This window comes from Scyliorhinus torazame, chromosome 9 (genome assembly GCF_047496885.1).
Source record: "Scyliorhinus torazame isolate Kashiwa2021f chromosome 9, sScyTor2.1, whole genome shotgun sequence".
NCBI classification, from domain to species: domain Eukaryota; kingdom Metazoa; phylum Chordata; class Chondrichthyes; order Carcharhiniformes; family Scyliorhinidae; genus Scyliorhinus; species Scyliorhinus torazame.
The window spans coordinates 49,941,163-49,955,899 of NC_092715.1; the positions used below are offsets into that span (position 1 = coordinate 49,941,163).

At 44.6% G+C, this 14,737-nt stretch overlaps 1 protein-coding gene across 9 annotated transcripts in view; it reads left to right on the plus strand.

Moving 5' to 3' along the window:
- The window catches only part of LOC140429185 (storkhead-box protein 2-like), a 484,578-nt gene that overhangs the window by 445,453 nt on the left and 24,388 nt on the right, over positions 1-14,737 (plus strand). Inside the window, exon 2 of one of the 9 annotated variants that reach the window (XM_072515857.1) lies at positions 958-1,126. The exons of the other annotated variants lie outside the window; for them this stretch is intronic. Within the exon in view, the coding sequence (XP_072371958.1) occupies positions 1,114-1,126 (13 nt within the window). The 5' untranslated portion in view covers positions 958-1,113. The remainder of the gene's footprint in view (positions 1-957; positions 1,127-14,737) is intronic. 9 annotated transcript variants of the gene reach the window in all.

The following is a 14,737-nucleotide window of genomic DNA, read 5'->3' on the forward strand; positions in this document are numbered from 1 at the left end:
TTTGTAGTAAATACCAATAGTGGACCAAACTGTCACTTAAACTGTTTCAGAAACACCAGTTCAGGTGTTGCTTAACAAAGTGATTATACTCAATTGCTATCATAGAATTTTTTCAGTCCCCCCCCCCCCCTTTAGAAACACTCCCTTCACTAGACCCTGTACTCCAGAATTCTTCTCACAAAACCCAACTACCTTGCTACTTCCTTTCCAACATTGGTAGTCGCTCTTAATCATATTTTCTCATCTTCTGCTTGGAGCCCATCGGCTGTATCCTGTTCTGCAGCATAAAATGCTCACCCCTTATGCCTGTACTTGCTGTTCCCTTTGACTCCCAGGCCCCCAAAACCATACTTTTTTAAAAATTCAAGTGATGTCGGCTTCACTGCCTAGGCCAGCATTTATTGTCCATTCCTCATTGCCCTTGAGAAGGGAGTGATGAGCTGCCTTCTTGAACCATGTAGGTATACCCACTGTGCTGTTAGGGAGGGGGTTGCAGGATATTGACCTAGCGACAGTGAAGGAATGCAGGATATGATTCCAAGTCAGAATGGTGAGTGGCTTGGCGGGAACTTCCAGGTGGTGATGTTTCCATGTATCTGCTGCTCTTGTCCTTCTCAATGGCAATGGTCGTGGATTTGGACGGTGCTGCCTAAGGAGCCTTGCATCCTTGTGTTTAAATAGCACCATGGCCCTTTATAAATATAACCGTTTGAATACTCAGCCATTGAGTATATTCAAGGCTGCACCGATGGATATTTGGACTCTAAAGGAATCAAGGAATAGGGTGATCAGGCAGGAATCTGGAATTTAAGTTCAAGTTCAGCCTTTATGTGACTGAATGGCGGAGCAGGCTCAAGGGCCAAATGGCCTACTCCTGCTCCTAGCTCTTAGCTTCAGGCTTTAGTACAGTGTAAAATGTATCTAAAATCATGACTCACTCTTGCAATATATTCTCAGGATAAACTGGAGAAAGATTTTGAAGAGCAGTATAAACCATGAGACAACACCAGAGGCTTGAGAGAGAGCAGACCTGGGAAAGAAACAGCTGTTTAAAGCGCGGGAAACTTCAATGGAGCACCACAGCGAGAGTCAGGAAGTAAAGGTTACACAGCCATGCTCCGAGGCGGTGCGTTCCGATGTGTCAGAAAAATAAGTGCAAAGGTTTTGGGAAGCATTAACTCATCCTGGCCACAGTGATCTCCTGGACTCGTTTCGATTGCCACAAGGGGTTGGAGAGGAATTTCCCAGAATTTCTTCCCATATTGGCCCTGGGTTTTTAACTCTGGTTTTTCGCCACTCCCGGGAGATCACATGGTCTGGATCGGGGGGTGGGGGGGATTGGAGATTTGTCTGCGGGAGCAGCCGGAAGGCAGAGCAGCAACACCGAGTGAGTATAAAAACTAACCTACCTTGGGGATCTGCGGCGTAGTCTGGGGGAGCAGTCGGGAGGGCAGATCAGCAGCACACAGTGCACATTGTAGCTAAGAAGAGGCAGTGGGAGGAAGATAGTGTCTGGTTGGCTGGTGGGAGGTCTGCAGTAGATTTGAAGGAGAACACTGCAAAACTAATTAATAAATTAATTAACTAAGTAGAAATGGCTGGGCAGGTGATGTGCTGTAGCTGTATTGATGTGCGAACTGTCAGATCTCATTGCGAGCTGCAATGACCTATTCTGCAGCAAGTGTTGGTTGCTCGAGGAGCTTTGGCTCAGAATTGATGAGCTGGAGTCTGAGCTTCAGACAGTGCGGCACATCTGGAAGGAGGAGAGTTACCTGGATGCTTTATTTCAGGAGGCAGTTACACCCCATGGATTAAGTACCTCAAAGTCAGTCAATAGTCAGGGACATCAGGGTGTGACTGCAAGTGAGGCAGGTAGAGGGATCCTGAATTCAGGTATGGAGGAGCCTCAGCTCTTGACCTTGTCCAACAGGTATGAAGTACTTGCTCTCTGTGTGGATGAGGAAAAGGGTTGTAGGGAGGATGAGTTAGCCGGCCACTGCACTGTGGTACAGGAGGCCATTCAAGCAGGGGGAGCAAAAAGACAAGTGGTAGTAGTAAGGGATTCTATAATTAGCGGATTGATAGCATCCTTTGTAAGCAGGATCGAGTGTCCCGCATGGTATGTTGCCAGCCCGGTGCCAGGGTGAGGGACATCTCTGACCGGCTTGAAAGGATATTGAAGTGGGAGGGGGAGGATCCAGTTGTTGTGGTCCACGTTGGGACAAACAACATAGGTGAGACTAGGAAAGAGGACCTATTGGGGGATTATCAGGTACTAGGAACTAAATTAAAGAACAGGTCCTCCAGGGGTATAATATCTGAATTACTACCTGAGCCACGTGCGAATTGTAATAGGGATGAGAAAGTTAGGGAAGTAAACACATGGCTAAAGGAATGGTGCAGGAAAGAGGGGTTCCTTTTCATGGGGCATTGGCATCAATATTGGAGCAGGACGGATTGTACGTTGGGACGGTCTTCACTTGAACCGATCTGGGACCAGTGATCTAATACGGTGGTTACAAGGACTTTAAACGAGCAAGTGGGATGGAAGCGAAGGGTAAAACTACGGGAAGAATAATGGTTAATGGGAAGCAAAGCAGCAGGTTAGCACATGGGGTGGTGGGTTTAACTACAAGGAAAATTATGAAAAAAGTTAAAGGGAAGAAGAACTCAGGCAATGTTATTAATGGAGGTCTTAGGATTCAAAAAGAAGGTATAAAAACTAGTATAAGGACACTTTACCTGCATGCTCATAGCATTCGAAATAAGGTAAATGAGTTGATGGCACAAATCATAACGAATGAGTATGATTTAGTAGCCATTAGAGAGACATGGTTGCAGGGTGGTCATGACTGGGAATTAAATATCCAGGGGTATCAGACTATTTGGAAGGACAGGCAGGAAGTTAAGGGAGGTGGTGTAGCTCTGATATTTAAGGGTGACATAGATTCTATGGAGAAAAATAATCCATTTAGGTGGAAATTAGAAATAGTAAGGAGAAAAGGTCACTGATAGGCATAGTCTATAGGCCACCAAATAATAACATCACGGTGGGGTGGGCAATAAGCAAAAAATATATAACTGATGCATGTAAAAATGGTATGGCAAATATCATGGGGGACTTTAATCTACATGTCGATTGGTCAAACCAGGTCAGTCAAGGCAGCCTTGAGGAGACGTTCATAGAATGAATCTGCGATAGTTTCTTTGAACAGTATGTAATGGAACTTACAAGGGAGCAAGCTATCCTAGATCTGGTCCTGTGCAATGAGACAGGAATAATTAAGTATTTCATAGTTAGGGATCCTCTCAGAAGGAGCGATCACAGTATGGTTGAATTTAAAGTATAGATGTAGGGTGAGAAGATAAAATCCATTACCAGTGTCTTCTGCTTAAACAAAGGAGACTACAATGGGATGAGGGAGGAGTTGGCTAAGGTAGACTGGGAGCAAAGACTTTATGGTGGGACAATTAAGGAACCGTGGAGGACTTTCAAAGTGATTTTTTACAGTGCTCAGCAAAAGTATATACTAGTGAAAAGGAAGGAATATAGGAAAAGGGATAATCAGCCATGGATAGCTAAAGAAATAAAGTATCAAATTAAAGGAAAATTCATACAAAGTGGCAAAGCTAAGTGGGAAAGTAGAGGATTGGGAAATCTTTAAAGGTCAACAGAAAGCCATGAAAAAAACTATAAAGAAAAGTTAAGATCGTTTATGAGAGTAAACTAGCTCAGAATATAAAAACAGATAACAAAAGTTTCTGCAAATATATATAACAAAAAAAGAGTGGCTAAGGTAAACATTGGTACTTTAGAGGATGAGAAGGGGGGATTTAATAATGGGAAATGAACAGGTAGTTTGTGTCGGCCTTCTGTGTGGTAGACACAAATAACATGCCAATAATTGATGGCAAGGAGGCTATGGCAGGTGAGGACCTCGAAATCATTATCACTAAGGAGCTAGTGTTGGGCAAGCTAATGGGGCTAAAGGTAGGCAAGCCTCCTCACCCTGTTGGAATGCATCCCAGGGTACTAAAAGAGCTGGCAGGGGAAATAGCAAATGCACTCGTGGTAATTCACCAAAATTCCTTCGACGCTGTGGCATTTGGAAAACAGCAAATGTGACCCCACTGTTTTTTAAAAAAGAGGTAGATCAAAGGCTAGCAACTATAGGCCAGTTAGCTTAACTTCTGTAGTGGGGAAAATGCTTGAATCTATCATCAAGAGAGAAATAGCGAAACATCTGGGTAGAAATTGTCCCATTGGTCAGACACAGCATGGGTTCATGAAAGGCAGATTATGTTTAACTAATTTACTGGAATTCTTTGAGGACATTACGAGCGCGGTGGACAACAGGGAACTGGTGAGTGTGGTGTATCTGGATTTCCAGAAGACATTCGCCGAAGTGCCGCCCAAAAGACTGCTGCATAAGATAAAGTTGCATGGCCTCACGAGTAATGTATTAGGATCAATCGAGGATTGGTTAACTAACAGAAAGCAAAGAGTGGGGATAAATGGGTGTTTTTCTGGTTGGCGATCAGTGGCTAGTGGTGTGCCTCAGGGCTCAGTGTTGGGACCACAATTGTTTACAATTTACATAGATGATTTGGAGTTGGGGACCAAGTGTAATATGTCAAAGTTTGCAGATGACACTAAGTTGAGTGGTAGAGCAAAGTGAGCAGAGGACACAAAGCCTGCAGAGGGATAATAGATAGTTTAAGTGAGTGGGCAAGGGTCTGGCAGATGGAGTACAATGTTGGTAAATGTGAGGTCATCCGTTTTAGAATAACAGCAAAATGGACGATTATTTAAATGGTAAAAAATAGCAGCATGCTGCTGTGCAGAGGGACCTCGGTGTCATTGTACATGAATCGCAAAAAGTCGGTAATTAAGAAGGTAAATGGAATTTTGTACTTCATTGCGAGAGGGATGAAATTTAAAGCAGGGAGGTTATGTTGCAGCTGTATAGGGTGCTGGGGAGGCTACACCGGGAGTACTGTGTACAGTTTTGGTCTCCTTATTTGAGAAAGGATGTACTGGCACTGGAGGATGTGCAGAGAAGATTCACTAGGTTGATTCCGGAGTAGAGAAGATTGGCTTATGGAGACTGAGTAGACTGGGACTATATTCATTGGAATTTAGAAGAATGAGGGGGGGAATCTTATAGAAACAATTATGAAGGGAATAGATAAGATAGAAGCAGGGAGGTTGTTTCCACTGGCGGAGGAAACCAGAACTCGGGGTCATAGCCTCAGAATAAGGGGGTGCAGATTTAGGACTGAGTTGAGGAGGAACCTCTTCACCCAAAAGGTTATAAATGTGTGGATTTCCCTATCCAGAGAAGCAATTGAGGCTACCTCGTTGAATATTTTAAAGGCAAAGATAGATTTTTGAACAGTAAAAGAATTAAGGACCATGGCGAACGGGCGGATAAGTGGAGCTGAGTTCACAGAGATTTCAGCCATGATCTTATTGAATGGCGGAGCATGCTCGAGGGGCCAAATGGCCAACTCCTGTTCCTAATTCTTATGTAGGAGGATGAGAATGGGCAGTTGAGACCTCCATTATTTTGTCTCTTTTCATTAGTTTTCACCGAAGAGTAAAAAGGCAAATATTGAGCTGATAGGTTCTAGATCCATCTTCTGTAATAATTGTTTAACAATTTATTATCTATGAAAGTAACACTTCACAAAAGTAATAGAGGTGGCACATCTGATTTGATCTTACATGAAAGACCAGTTTATATAACAGCTGTTCACTCAAATTAACTCTGTAATTAATGGTCAATGCAAGTAAATAGCATGGTGTAATGTAATTCAGAAAATTGGGAGTGAGTATAATTTGGAGGAAATACAAATGTTAAAAATGCAGTTTTCATTATTTGCATTAACTGGAACTATTTATAATGTATTCATATGCTGCCAGCACTGTTAGTATCAGAGGTGTAATAACCACCTTAGTGTACATATATCGGGTGAGCTTATTTTATGTAAGTGTGCGATTGCAACCCAATGGAGAAAGTAAAGTTCGCAATGATAAACTGCATTGTATTATTTTATGGAGTTGGGATTACAGGGCATCAACAGTAGTACTTCAAAGTCTGTTTTACCAAGATTGCGATATCATAGAAGCCCTACAGTGCAGAAGGAGGCCATTCGGTCCATCGAGTCTGCACCGACCCTCTGAAAGAGTACCATAGCTCGGCCCACTCCCCACAACCCACCTAACCTGTACATCTTTGGATACGAAGAGGCAAGTTAGCAGGGCCAATCCATCTAACCTGCACATCTTTGGACTGTGGGAGGAAACCGCAGCACCTGCAGGAAACCCACACTGATGCTGGGGGAACACGATGCAGGCAAGGGGAGAATGTTATTGATATAGTGGCATCTGTATTAGTGTCAAAGTATAAATCAGCTACAGAGTTACATGAAATCTTCAGACATAACTAAACACTTAGAGATGGATTTTCACACAGCAGTGGAGACTCCACCAATCTCTAAAAATGGCGAGCGAGACCTGGATTCGGAGGTCCAGTCCCCATATCCAACAGATCCTATTTGCACCGTAGGGGAACGGGGACAGAGTGTGACTCGCACATGAGAGAAACCTGAACTCATCTTGATTCATCTTGAACTGAGTTCTGAGTTCAAACAGACTCTAATTTTACTGCAGCAAGGTCCTTAACCCACAATGTGGAAGTCACAAATTTTTATAGTAGACTTAAATTCCCATGAAGGGCAGATATGTTTGTCGAATTCTCAAACTGTGAAGCTATTTAAATCGCCAACCCTTTAAAACTACAACAAGAGCCTGCCTGTTTCAGTGAGAGGTCAAAAATACCATAAGCTATGAAATTATTAAAATTGCCTGCCCATTAAAAATTTCAAAAACAAGACAATGAAGGTTGAAAGAAATCGGGTCTAGCAATTACAGTAGCATTTCCCCATGACCTATTATGTCATTATTAAACCTTGGCTGATTTTTGCAACTGATAATTATCTCTGGTTTCCTAAATTCATAGCTGATAGACAGATTAAAGAGGTCATTGATGAATTTTTTGTCTTTGACGTGGGAGTCTGTTTGTTTTGAAAAGAGATCAAGTACTTGAACATAGAACATAGAAAATACAGCACAGAACAGGCCCTTCGGCCCACGATGTTGTGCCGAACCTTTGTCCTAGATTAATCATAGATTATCATTGAATTTACAGTGCAGAAGGAGGCCATTCGGCCCTTTGAGTCTGCACCGGCTCTTGGAAAGAGCCCCCTACCCAAACTCAACACCTCCACCCAACACCAAGGGCAATTTTGGACACTCACGGCAATTTATCAGGGCCAATCCACCTAACCTGCACATCTTTGGACTGTGGGAGGAAACCGGAGCACCCGGAGGAAACCCACGCAGACACGGGGAGGATGTGCAGACTCCGCACAGACAGTGATCCAAGTCCGAATCGAACCTGGGACCCTGGAGCTGTGAAGCAATTGTGCTATCCACAATGCTACCGTGCTGCCCTTAAGAACAAATAAATCTACACTATATCATTTTACCGTAATCCATGTACCTATCCAATAGCTGCTTGAAGGTCCCTAATGTTTCTGACTCAACTACTTCCACAGGCAGTGCATTCCATGCCCCCACTACTCTCTGGGTAAAGAACCTACCTCTGATATCCCTCCTATATCTTCCACCTTTCACCTTAAATTTATGTCCCCTCGTAATGGTTTGTTCCACCCGGGGAAAAAGTCTCTGACTGTCTACTCTATCTATTCCCCTGATCATCTTATAAACCTCTATCAAGTCGCCCCTCATCCTTCTCCGTTCTAATGAGAAAAGGCCTAGCACCCTCAACCTTTCCTCGTAAGACCTACTCTCCATTCCAGGCAACATCCTGGTAAATCTCCTTTGCACCTTTTCCAAAGCTTCCACATCCTTCCTAAAATGAGGCGACCAGAACTGTACACAGTACTCCATATGTGGCCTTACCAAAGTTTTGTACAGCTGCATCATCACCTCACGGCTCTTAAATTCAATCCCTCTGTTAATGAACGCGAGCACACCATAGGCCTTCTTCACAGCTCTATCCACTTGAGTGGCAACTTTCAAAGATGAATGAACATAGACCCCAAGATCTCTCTGCTCCTCCACATTGCCAAGAACTCTACTGTTAACCGTGTATTCCGCATTCATATTTGTCCTTCCAAAATGGACAACCTCACACTTTTCAGGGTTAAACTCCATCTGCCACTTCTCAGCCCAGCTCTGCATCCTATCTATGTCTCTTTGCAGCCGACAACAGCCCTCCTTACTATCCACAACTCTACCAATCTTCGTATCGTCTGCAAATTTACTGACCCACCCTTCAACTCCCTCATCCAAGTCATTAATGAAAATCACAAACAGCAGAGGACCCAGAACTGATCCCTGCGGTACGCCACTGGTAACTGGGATCCAGGCTGAATATTTGCCATCCACCACCACTCTCTGACTTCTATCGGGTAGCCAGTTCGTTATCCAACTGGCCAAATTTCCCACTATCCCATGCCTCCTTACTTTCTGCAGAAGCCTACCATGGGGAACCTTATCAAATGCCTTACTAAAATCCATGCACACTACATCCACTGCTTTACCTTCATCCACATGCTTGGTCACCTCCTCAAAGAATTCAATAAGACTTGTAAGGCAAGACCTACCCCTCACAAATCTGTGCTGACTATCCCTAATCAAGCAGTGTCTTTCCAGATGCTCAGAAATCCTATCCTTCAGTACCCTTTCCATTACTTTGCCTACGACCGAAGTAAGACTAACTGGCCTGTAATTCCCAGGGTTATCCCTATTCCCTTTTTTGAACAGGTGCACGACATTCGCCACTCTCCAATCCCCTGGTACCACCCCTGTTGACCGTGAGGATGAAAAGATCATTGCCAAAGGCTCTGCAATTTCATCTCTTGCTTCCCATAGAATCCTTGGATATATCCCGTCAGGCCCGGGGGACTTGTCTATCCTCAAGTTTTTCAAAATGCCCAACACATTTTCCTTCCTAACAAGTATCTCCTCGAGCTTACCAGTCTGTTTCACACGGCCCTCTCCAACAATATGGCCCCTCTCATTCATAAATACTGAAGAAAAGTACTCATTCAAGACCTCTCCTATCTCTTCAGACTCAAGACACAATCTTCCGCTACTGTCCTTGATCGGACCTACCCTCGCTCTAGTCATTCTCATATTTCTCACATATGTGTAAAAGGCCTTGGGGTTTTCCTTGATCCTACCCGCCAAAGATTGTTCATGCCCTCTCTTAGCTCTCCTAATCCCTTTCTTCAGTTCCCTCCTGGCTATCTTGTATCCCTCCAATGCCCTGTCTGAACCTTGTTTCCTCAGCCTTACATAAGTCTCCTTTTTCCTCTTAACAAGACATTCAACCTCTCTTGTCAACCATGGTTCCCTCACTCGACCATCTCTTCCCTGCCTGACAGGGACATACATATCAAGGTCACGTAGTACCTGTTCCTTGAACAAGTTCCACATTTCACTTGTGTCCTTCCCTGACAGCCTATGTTCCCAACTTATGCACTTCAATTCTTGTCTGACAACATTGTATTTACCCTTCCCCCAATTGTAAACCTTGCCCTGTTGCACGCCCCTATCCCTCTCCATTACTAAAGTGAAAGTCACAGAATTGTGGTCACTATCTCCAAAATGCTCCCCCACTAACAAATCTATCACTTGCCCTGGTTCATTACCAAGTACTAAATCCAATATTGCCCTTCCTCTGGTCGGACAATCTACATACTGTGTTAGAAAAGCTTCCTGGACACACTGCACAAACACCACCCCATCCAAACTATTTGATCTAAAGAGTTTCCACTCCATATTTGGGAAGTTAAAGTCACCCATGACTACTACCCTGTGACTTCTGCACCTTTCCAAAATCTGTTTCCCAATCTGTTCCTCCACATCTCTGCTACTATTGGGGGGCCTATAGAAAACTCCTAACAAGGTGACTGCTCCTTTCCTATTTCTGACTTCAACCCACACTACCTCAGTCGGGTGATACTCCTCGAACTGCCTTTCTGCAGCTGTTATACTATCTCTAATTAACAATGCCACCCCCCCCCCCCCCCACCTCTTTTACTACCCTCCCTAATCTTATTGAAACATCTATAACCAGGGACCTCCAACAACCATTTCTGCCCCTCTTCTATCCAAGTTTCCGTGATGGCCACCACATCGTAGTCCCAAGAACCGATCCATGCCTTAAGTTCACCCACCTTATTCCTGATGCTTCTTGCGTTGAAGTATACACACTTCAACCCATCTCCGTGCCTGCAAGTACTCTCCTTTGTCAGTGTTCCCTTCCCCACTGCCTCATTACACGCTTTGGCGTCCTGACTATCGGCTTCCTTAGTTGCTGGACTACAAATCCGGTTCCCATTCCCCTGCCAAATTAGTTTAAACCCTCCCGAAGAGTACTCGAAAACCTCCCTCCCAGGATATTGGTGCCCCTCTGGTTCAGATGCAACGATTGAAATGTTAAAATTAAATAGGCTTTCATGAATTAGAGTGTTTTTAACTATAGCACAGGCTTGAATAGACATGGCTCCTGAGGTCTGCCTATGGTGGATATTGCATGAGTTATGGAGGGTATAAGGGCAAAGGGTGGCAGATGGGAACATGGGTTGGCATTAAGTTAGCATGGGCTCTTAGCATGGACTTGGGGGCAAAGGTTGGCATGGGAGCATAGAGGTAACATGGGTGTGGATGGGGATTCATGGGGTTAGAAAGATGAGGGCTAGAGGGCCTAAAATGTATGGAAACAACTGGAACAAAGTCTCAGAGAACCAATGTGGGTATTTGAAACAGCTTGCCTTGGCACTTGGCAGCCCCTGTGGCTGCTTGCAGACTGGACCTGGGGGCACCAGGCCCAACTGATAATGCCAAATCAAGGGGATGACTTGGCTCACACAGGAAGTCATGAAGGAATCTCTCATAGAGAAACTTGATAGTTGCCTGTGTAGAACAAAAATGGACACTCGCTGCATTGAGGATGACAGGGATGTAAGTGCACTTCACTGCTGTAGAGGCCCTTGGTCCTACTTCTTGTATGAATCAAGATTGATGCAATGGAAACGGTGAGGTAATCCAGAAACCACTGAAGGAGAAATCTCAGCTCTATAGGGTTCATCTCATAAGAACTAGGAGCAGGAGTAGGCCGCCTGGCTCCTCGAGCCTGCTCCGCCATTCAATAAGATCATAGCTGATCTTTTTGTGGACTCAGCTTCCACTTATCCACCTGCTCATCGTAACCTTTTCTTCCTTTACTGTTCAAAACTCTGTCTACCTTTGCTTCAAAAACATTTATTGAGGTAGCCTCAACTGCTTCACTGGGCAGGGAATTCCACAGATTTGGGGGAAGAAGTTCCTCCTCAATTCAGTCCTAAACCTGCTCCCCCTTATTTTGAGGCTATGCCTCCTAGTACTAGTTTCATTCGCCAGTGGAAACAATCTCCCTGCTTCTATCCTATCTATTCCCTTCATAATTTTCTATGTTCTATAAGATCCCCCCCCCTCATTCCTCTAAATTCCAATGAGCATAGTCCCAGTCTACTTAGTCTCTCTTCATAAGCCAATCCCCTCAGCTCCAGAATCAACCTTGTGAATCTCCTCTGCACACCCTGCAGTGCCAGTACATCCTTTCTCAGGTAAGGAGACTAAAACTGTACACAGTACTCCAGGTGTGACCTCACCAGCACCCTAGACATTGGACCACTGGAAAATGTGGCTGGAGAAGCAATAATAGGAAACAAAGAAATGGCAGACAAACTGAATAGTTACTTTGCATCAGCCTTCACGGTGGAAGACATCAGTGGGATGCCAGAGCTCCAGGAGAACCAGGGGGCAGAGGTAAGTGCAGTGACCATTACTAAGGAGAAGGTTCTAGGGAAACTGAAAGATTTGAAGGTGGATAAGTCACCTGGACCAGATGGACTACACCCCAGGGTTCTAGGAGGGAGGCAAAAAGACGGGAAATTATAGGCCGGTTAGCCTGTCATCGGTAAGATTTTAGAGTCTGTTATTAAAGATGAGATCGCAAAGTACTTGGAAGTGCATGATAAAATAGGACTGAGTCAGCACGGCTTTGTCAAAGGGAGGTCGTGTCTGACAAATCTGTTAGAGTTCTTTGAGGAGGTAACAAGGAAGTTAGACAAAGGAGAACCAGTGGACGTGATTTATTTAGATTTCCAGAAGGCCTTTGACAAGGTGCCGCATAGGAGACTGTTAAATAAGTTAAAGGCCCATGGTGTTAAGGGTAAGATCCTGGCATGGATAGAGGATTGGCAGAAGGTAGAGAGTGGGGATGGCAGCCGGTGACTAGTGGTGTGCCTCAGGGGTGTGTGCTGGGCCACAACTTTTCACAATATACATTAATGATCTGGAAGAAGGAACTGAAGGCACTGTTGCCAAGTTTGCAGATGATGCAAAGATCTGGAGAGGGATAGATAGTATTGAGGAAGCAAGGGGGCTGCAGAAGGATTTGGGCAATGAAGTGGCAAATTAAATACATGTGGAAAAGTGTGAGGTTATGCATTTTGGAAGGAGGAATTTAGGTATAGACTATTTTCTAAATGGGGAAATGCTTAGGAAATCAGAAGCACAAAGGGAGTTGGGAGTCCTTGTTCACGATTCTCTTAACGTTAATGTGCAGGTTCAGTCGGCAGTTAAGAAGGCAAATGCAGGGAGTGTTCGCGGTCTTAGCCAGGATAGTGGGGGAGGGAGTGGACCCGGACCCTTTGGCCTTTGTCTCTCTGATTGCACGGCAAATTTTGCTGGAGTGGCGGTCGGCATCGCCACCGGAGATAGCAGCATGGTTGGGTGACCTGTATGACTTCCTGCGGTTAGAGAAGATAAAGTATGAACTAAGGGGCTCAGCGGGGGAGTTTGAGAAAAGGTGGGGGATGTTTGTGACCGTGTTTGAGGAGCTGTTCGTAGCTGGAGTGTTGAGGGGGGGGGGAGGGGGGTGAAAAAGGAGGAAAATCTACAAACTGTATAGTTGATTGTTGGGTGGTGTTTATTTGCTGCAACCTACTTTGATGAAAGTCTGAATAAAATGCGTTTATAAAAAAAAAAAAGAAGGAAAATGCAATGTTAGCATTTATGTCAAGGGCTAGAATACAAGACCAGGGATGTATTTCTGAGACTGTATAAGGCTCTGGTCAGACCCCACTTGGAGTATTGTGAGCAGTTTTGGGCCCCGTATCTAAGGAAGGATGTGCTGGCCTTGGAAAGGGTCCAGAGGAGGTTCACAAGAATGATCCCTGGAATGAAGAACTTGTCCTATGAGGAACGGTTGAGGACTCTGGGTCTGTACTCGTTGGAGTTTAGAAGAATGAGGGGGGATCTTATTGAAACTTACAGGATACTGCGAGGCCTGGATAGAGTGGATGTGGAGAGGATGTTTCCACTTGTAGGAAAAACTGGACACCATCTCAGACTAAAGGGGCGATCTTTTAAAACAGAGATGAGGAGGAATTTCTTCAGCCAGAGGGTGGTGAATCTGTAGAACTCTTTGCCGCAGAAGGCTATGGAGGCCAAATCACTGAGTGTCTTTAAGACAGAGGTAGATTAGTTCTTGATTAATAAGGGGATCGGGGTTATGGGGAAAAGGCAGGAGAATGGGGATGAGAAAATATCAGCCATGATTGAATGGCGGAGCAGACTCGATGGGCCGAGTGGCCTAATTCTGCTCCTATGTCTTATGGTCTATACAGCTGCAAAATAACTCCCCTGCTTTTAAACTCCAACCCTCTAGCAATGAAGGACAAAGTTCCATTTGCCTTCTTTGCTACACCTGCAAACCAACGTTTTGCGATTCATACACAAAAACACCCAGATCTCTCTGCACAGCAGCATGCTGCAATTTGTTACCATTTAAATAATATTCCATTTTGCTGTTATTCTGACCAAAATGGATGACCTCACATTTACCAACATTGTACTCCATCTGCCAGACTCTTGCCCACTCAATTAAACTATCTACATCTCTCTGCAGACTTGGCTCTACCACTCATTTTAGTGTCATCTGCGAACAGTAGACACATTGCACATCTCAATGACATGATGTCACTATCCAAGCATGATGCCTACCAAACATCCACAGGACCATCCAGTGCCACCAAACATCCACAGGACCATCCAGTGCCACCAAACATCCATAGGACCATCCAGTGCAAGCTCAGAGAGATGCAAGACACTTGATTGACTCAGAAAGCCGATGAACTTCAGTCATATGCAGACCACAAAGATTGGAAAAAATTCTAAATGCTGTGAAATCTGTCAACAGGCCCCAGTCTGCTGGTTCATCACCAAGACTTGGTTTCACAGGTCAACACTGCTCTCGGAAAAAGCTCAAAGTTTAGAATCACTGGCAAAACACTGTAACCACATCTTCGATCAGCCTTCATGCATCAATTAAGGAGAAGGCTCTCACAGGATGTCATCAAGTACTCTCTTGATGACCTTGGCAATCTGCTAAAAATGATAAACACAAAACTCCTGTCCAGCAGCAAAGCTCCATGTGTTGATGCTATCCCAGAAGTGCTCCACATGGCTAAAGGTCAGTGCCTGATCAAGAATCTCTTAAACTCTTTCAGTCTACGAGGAAGAAAACAATCATCCCGCAAGCATACCAAGATACCGCGATTGTCCACCTGTTCAAGCGGAAAGGAACTCGCC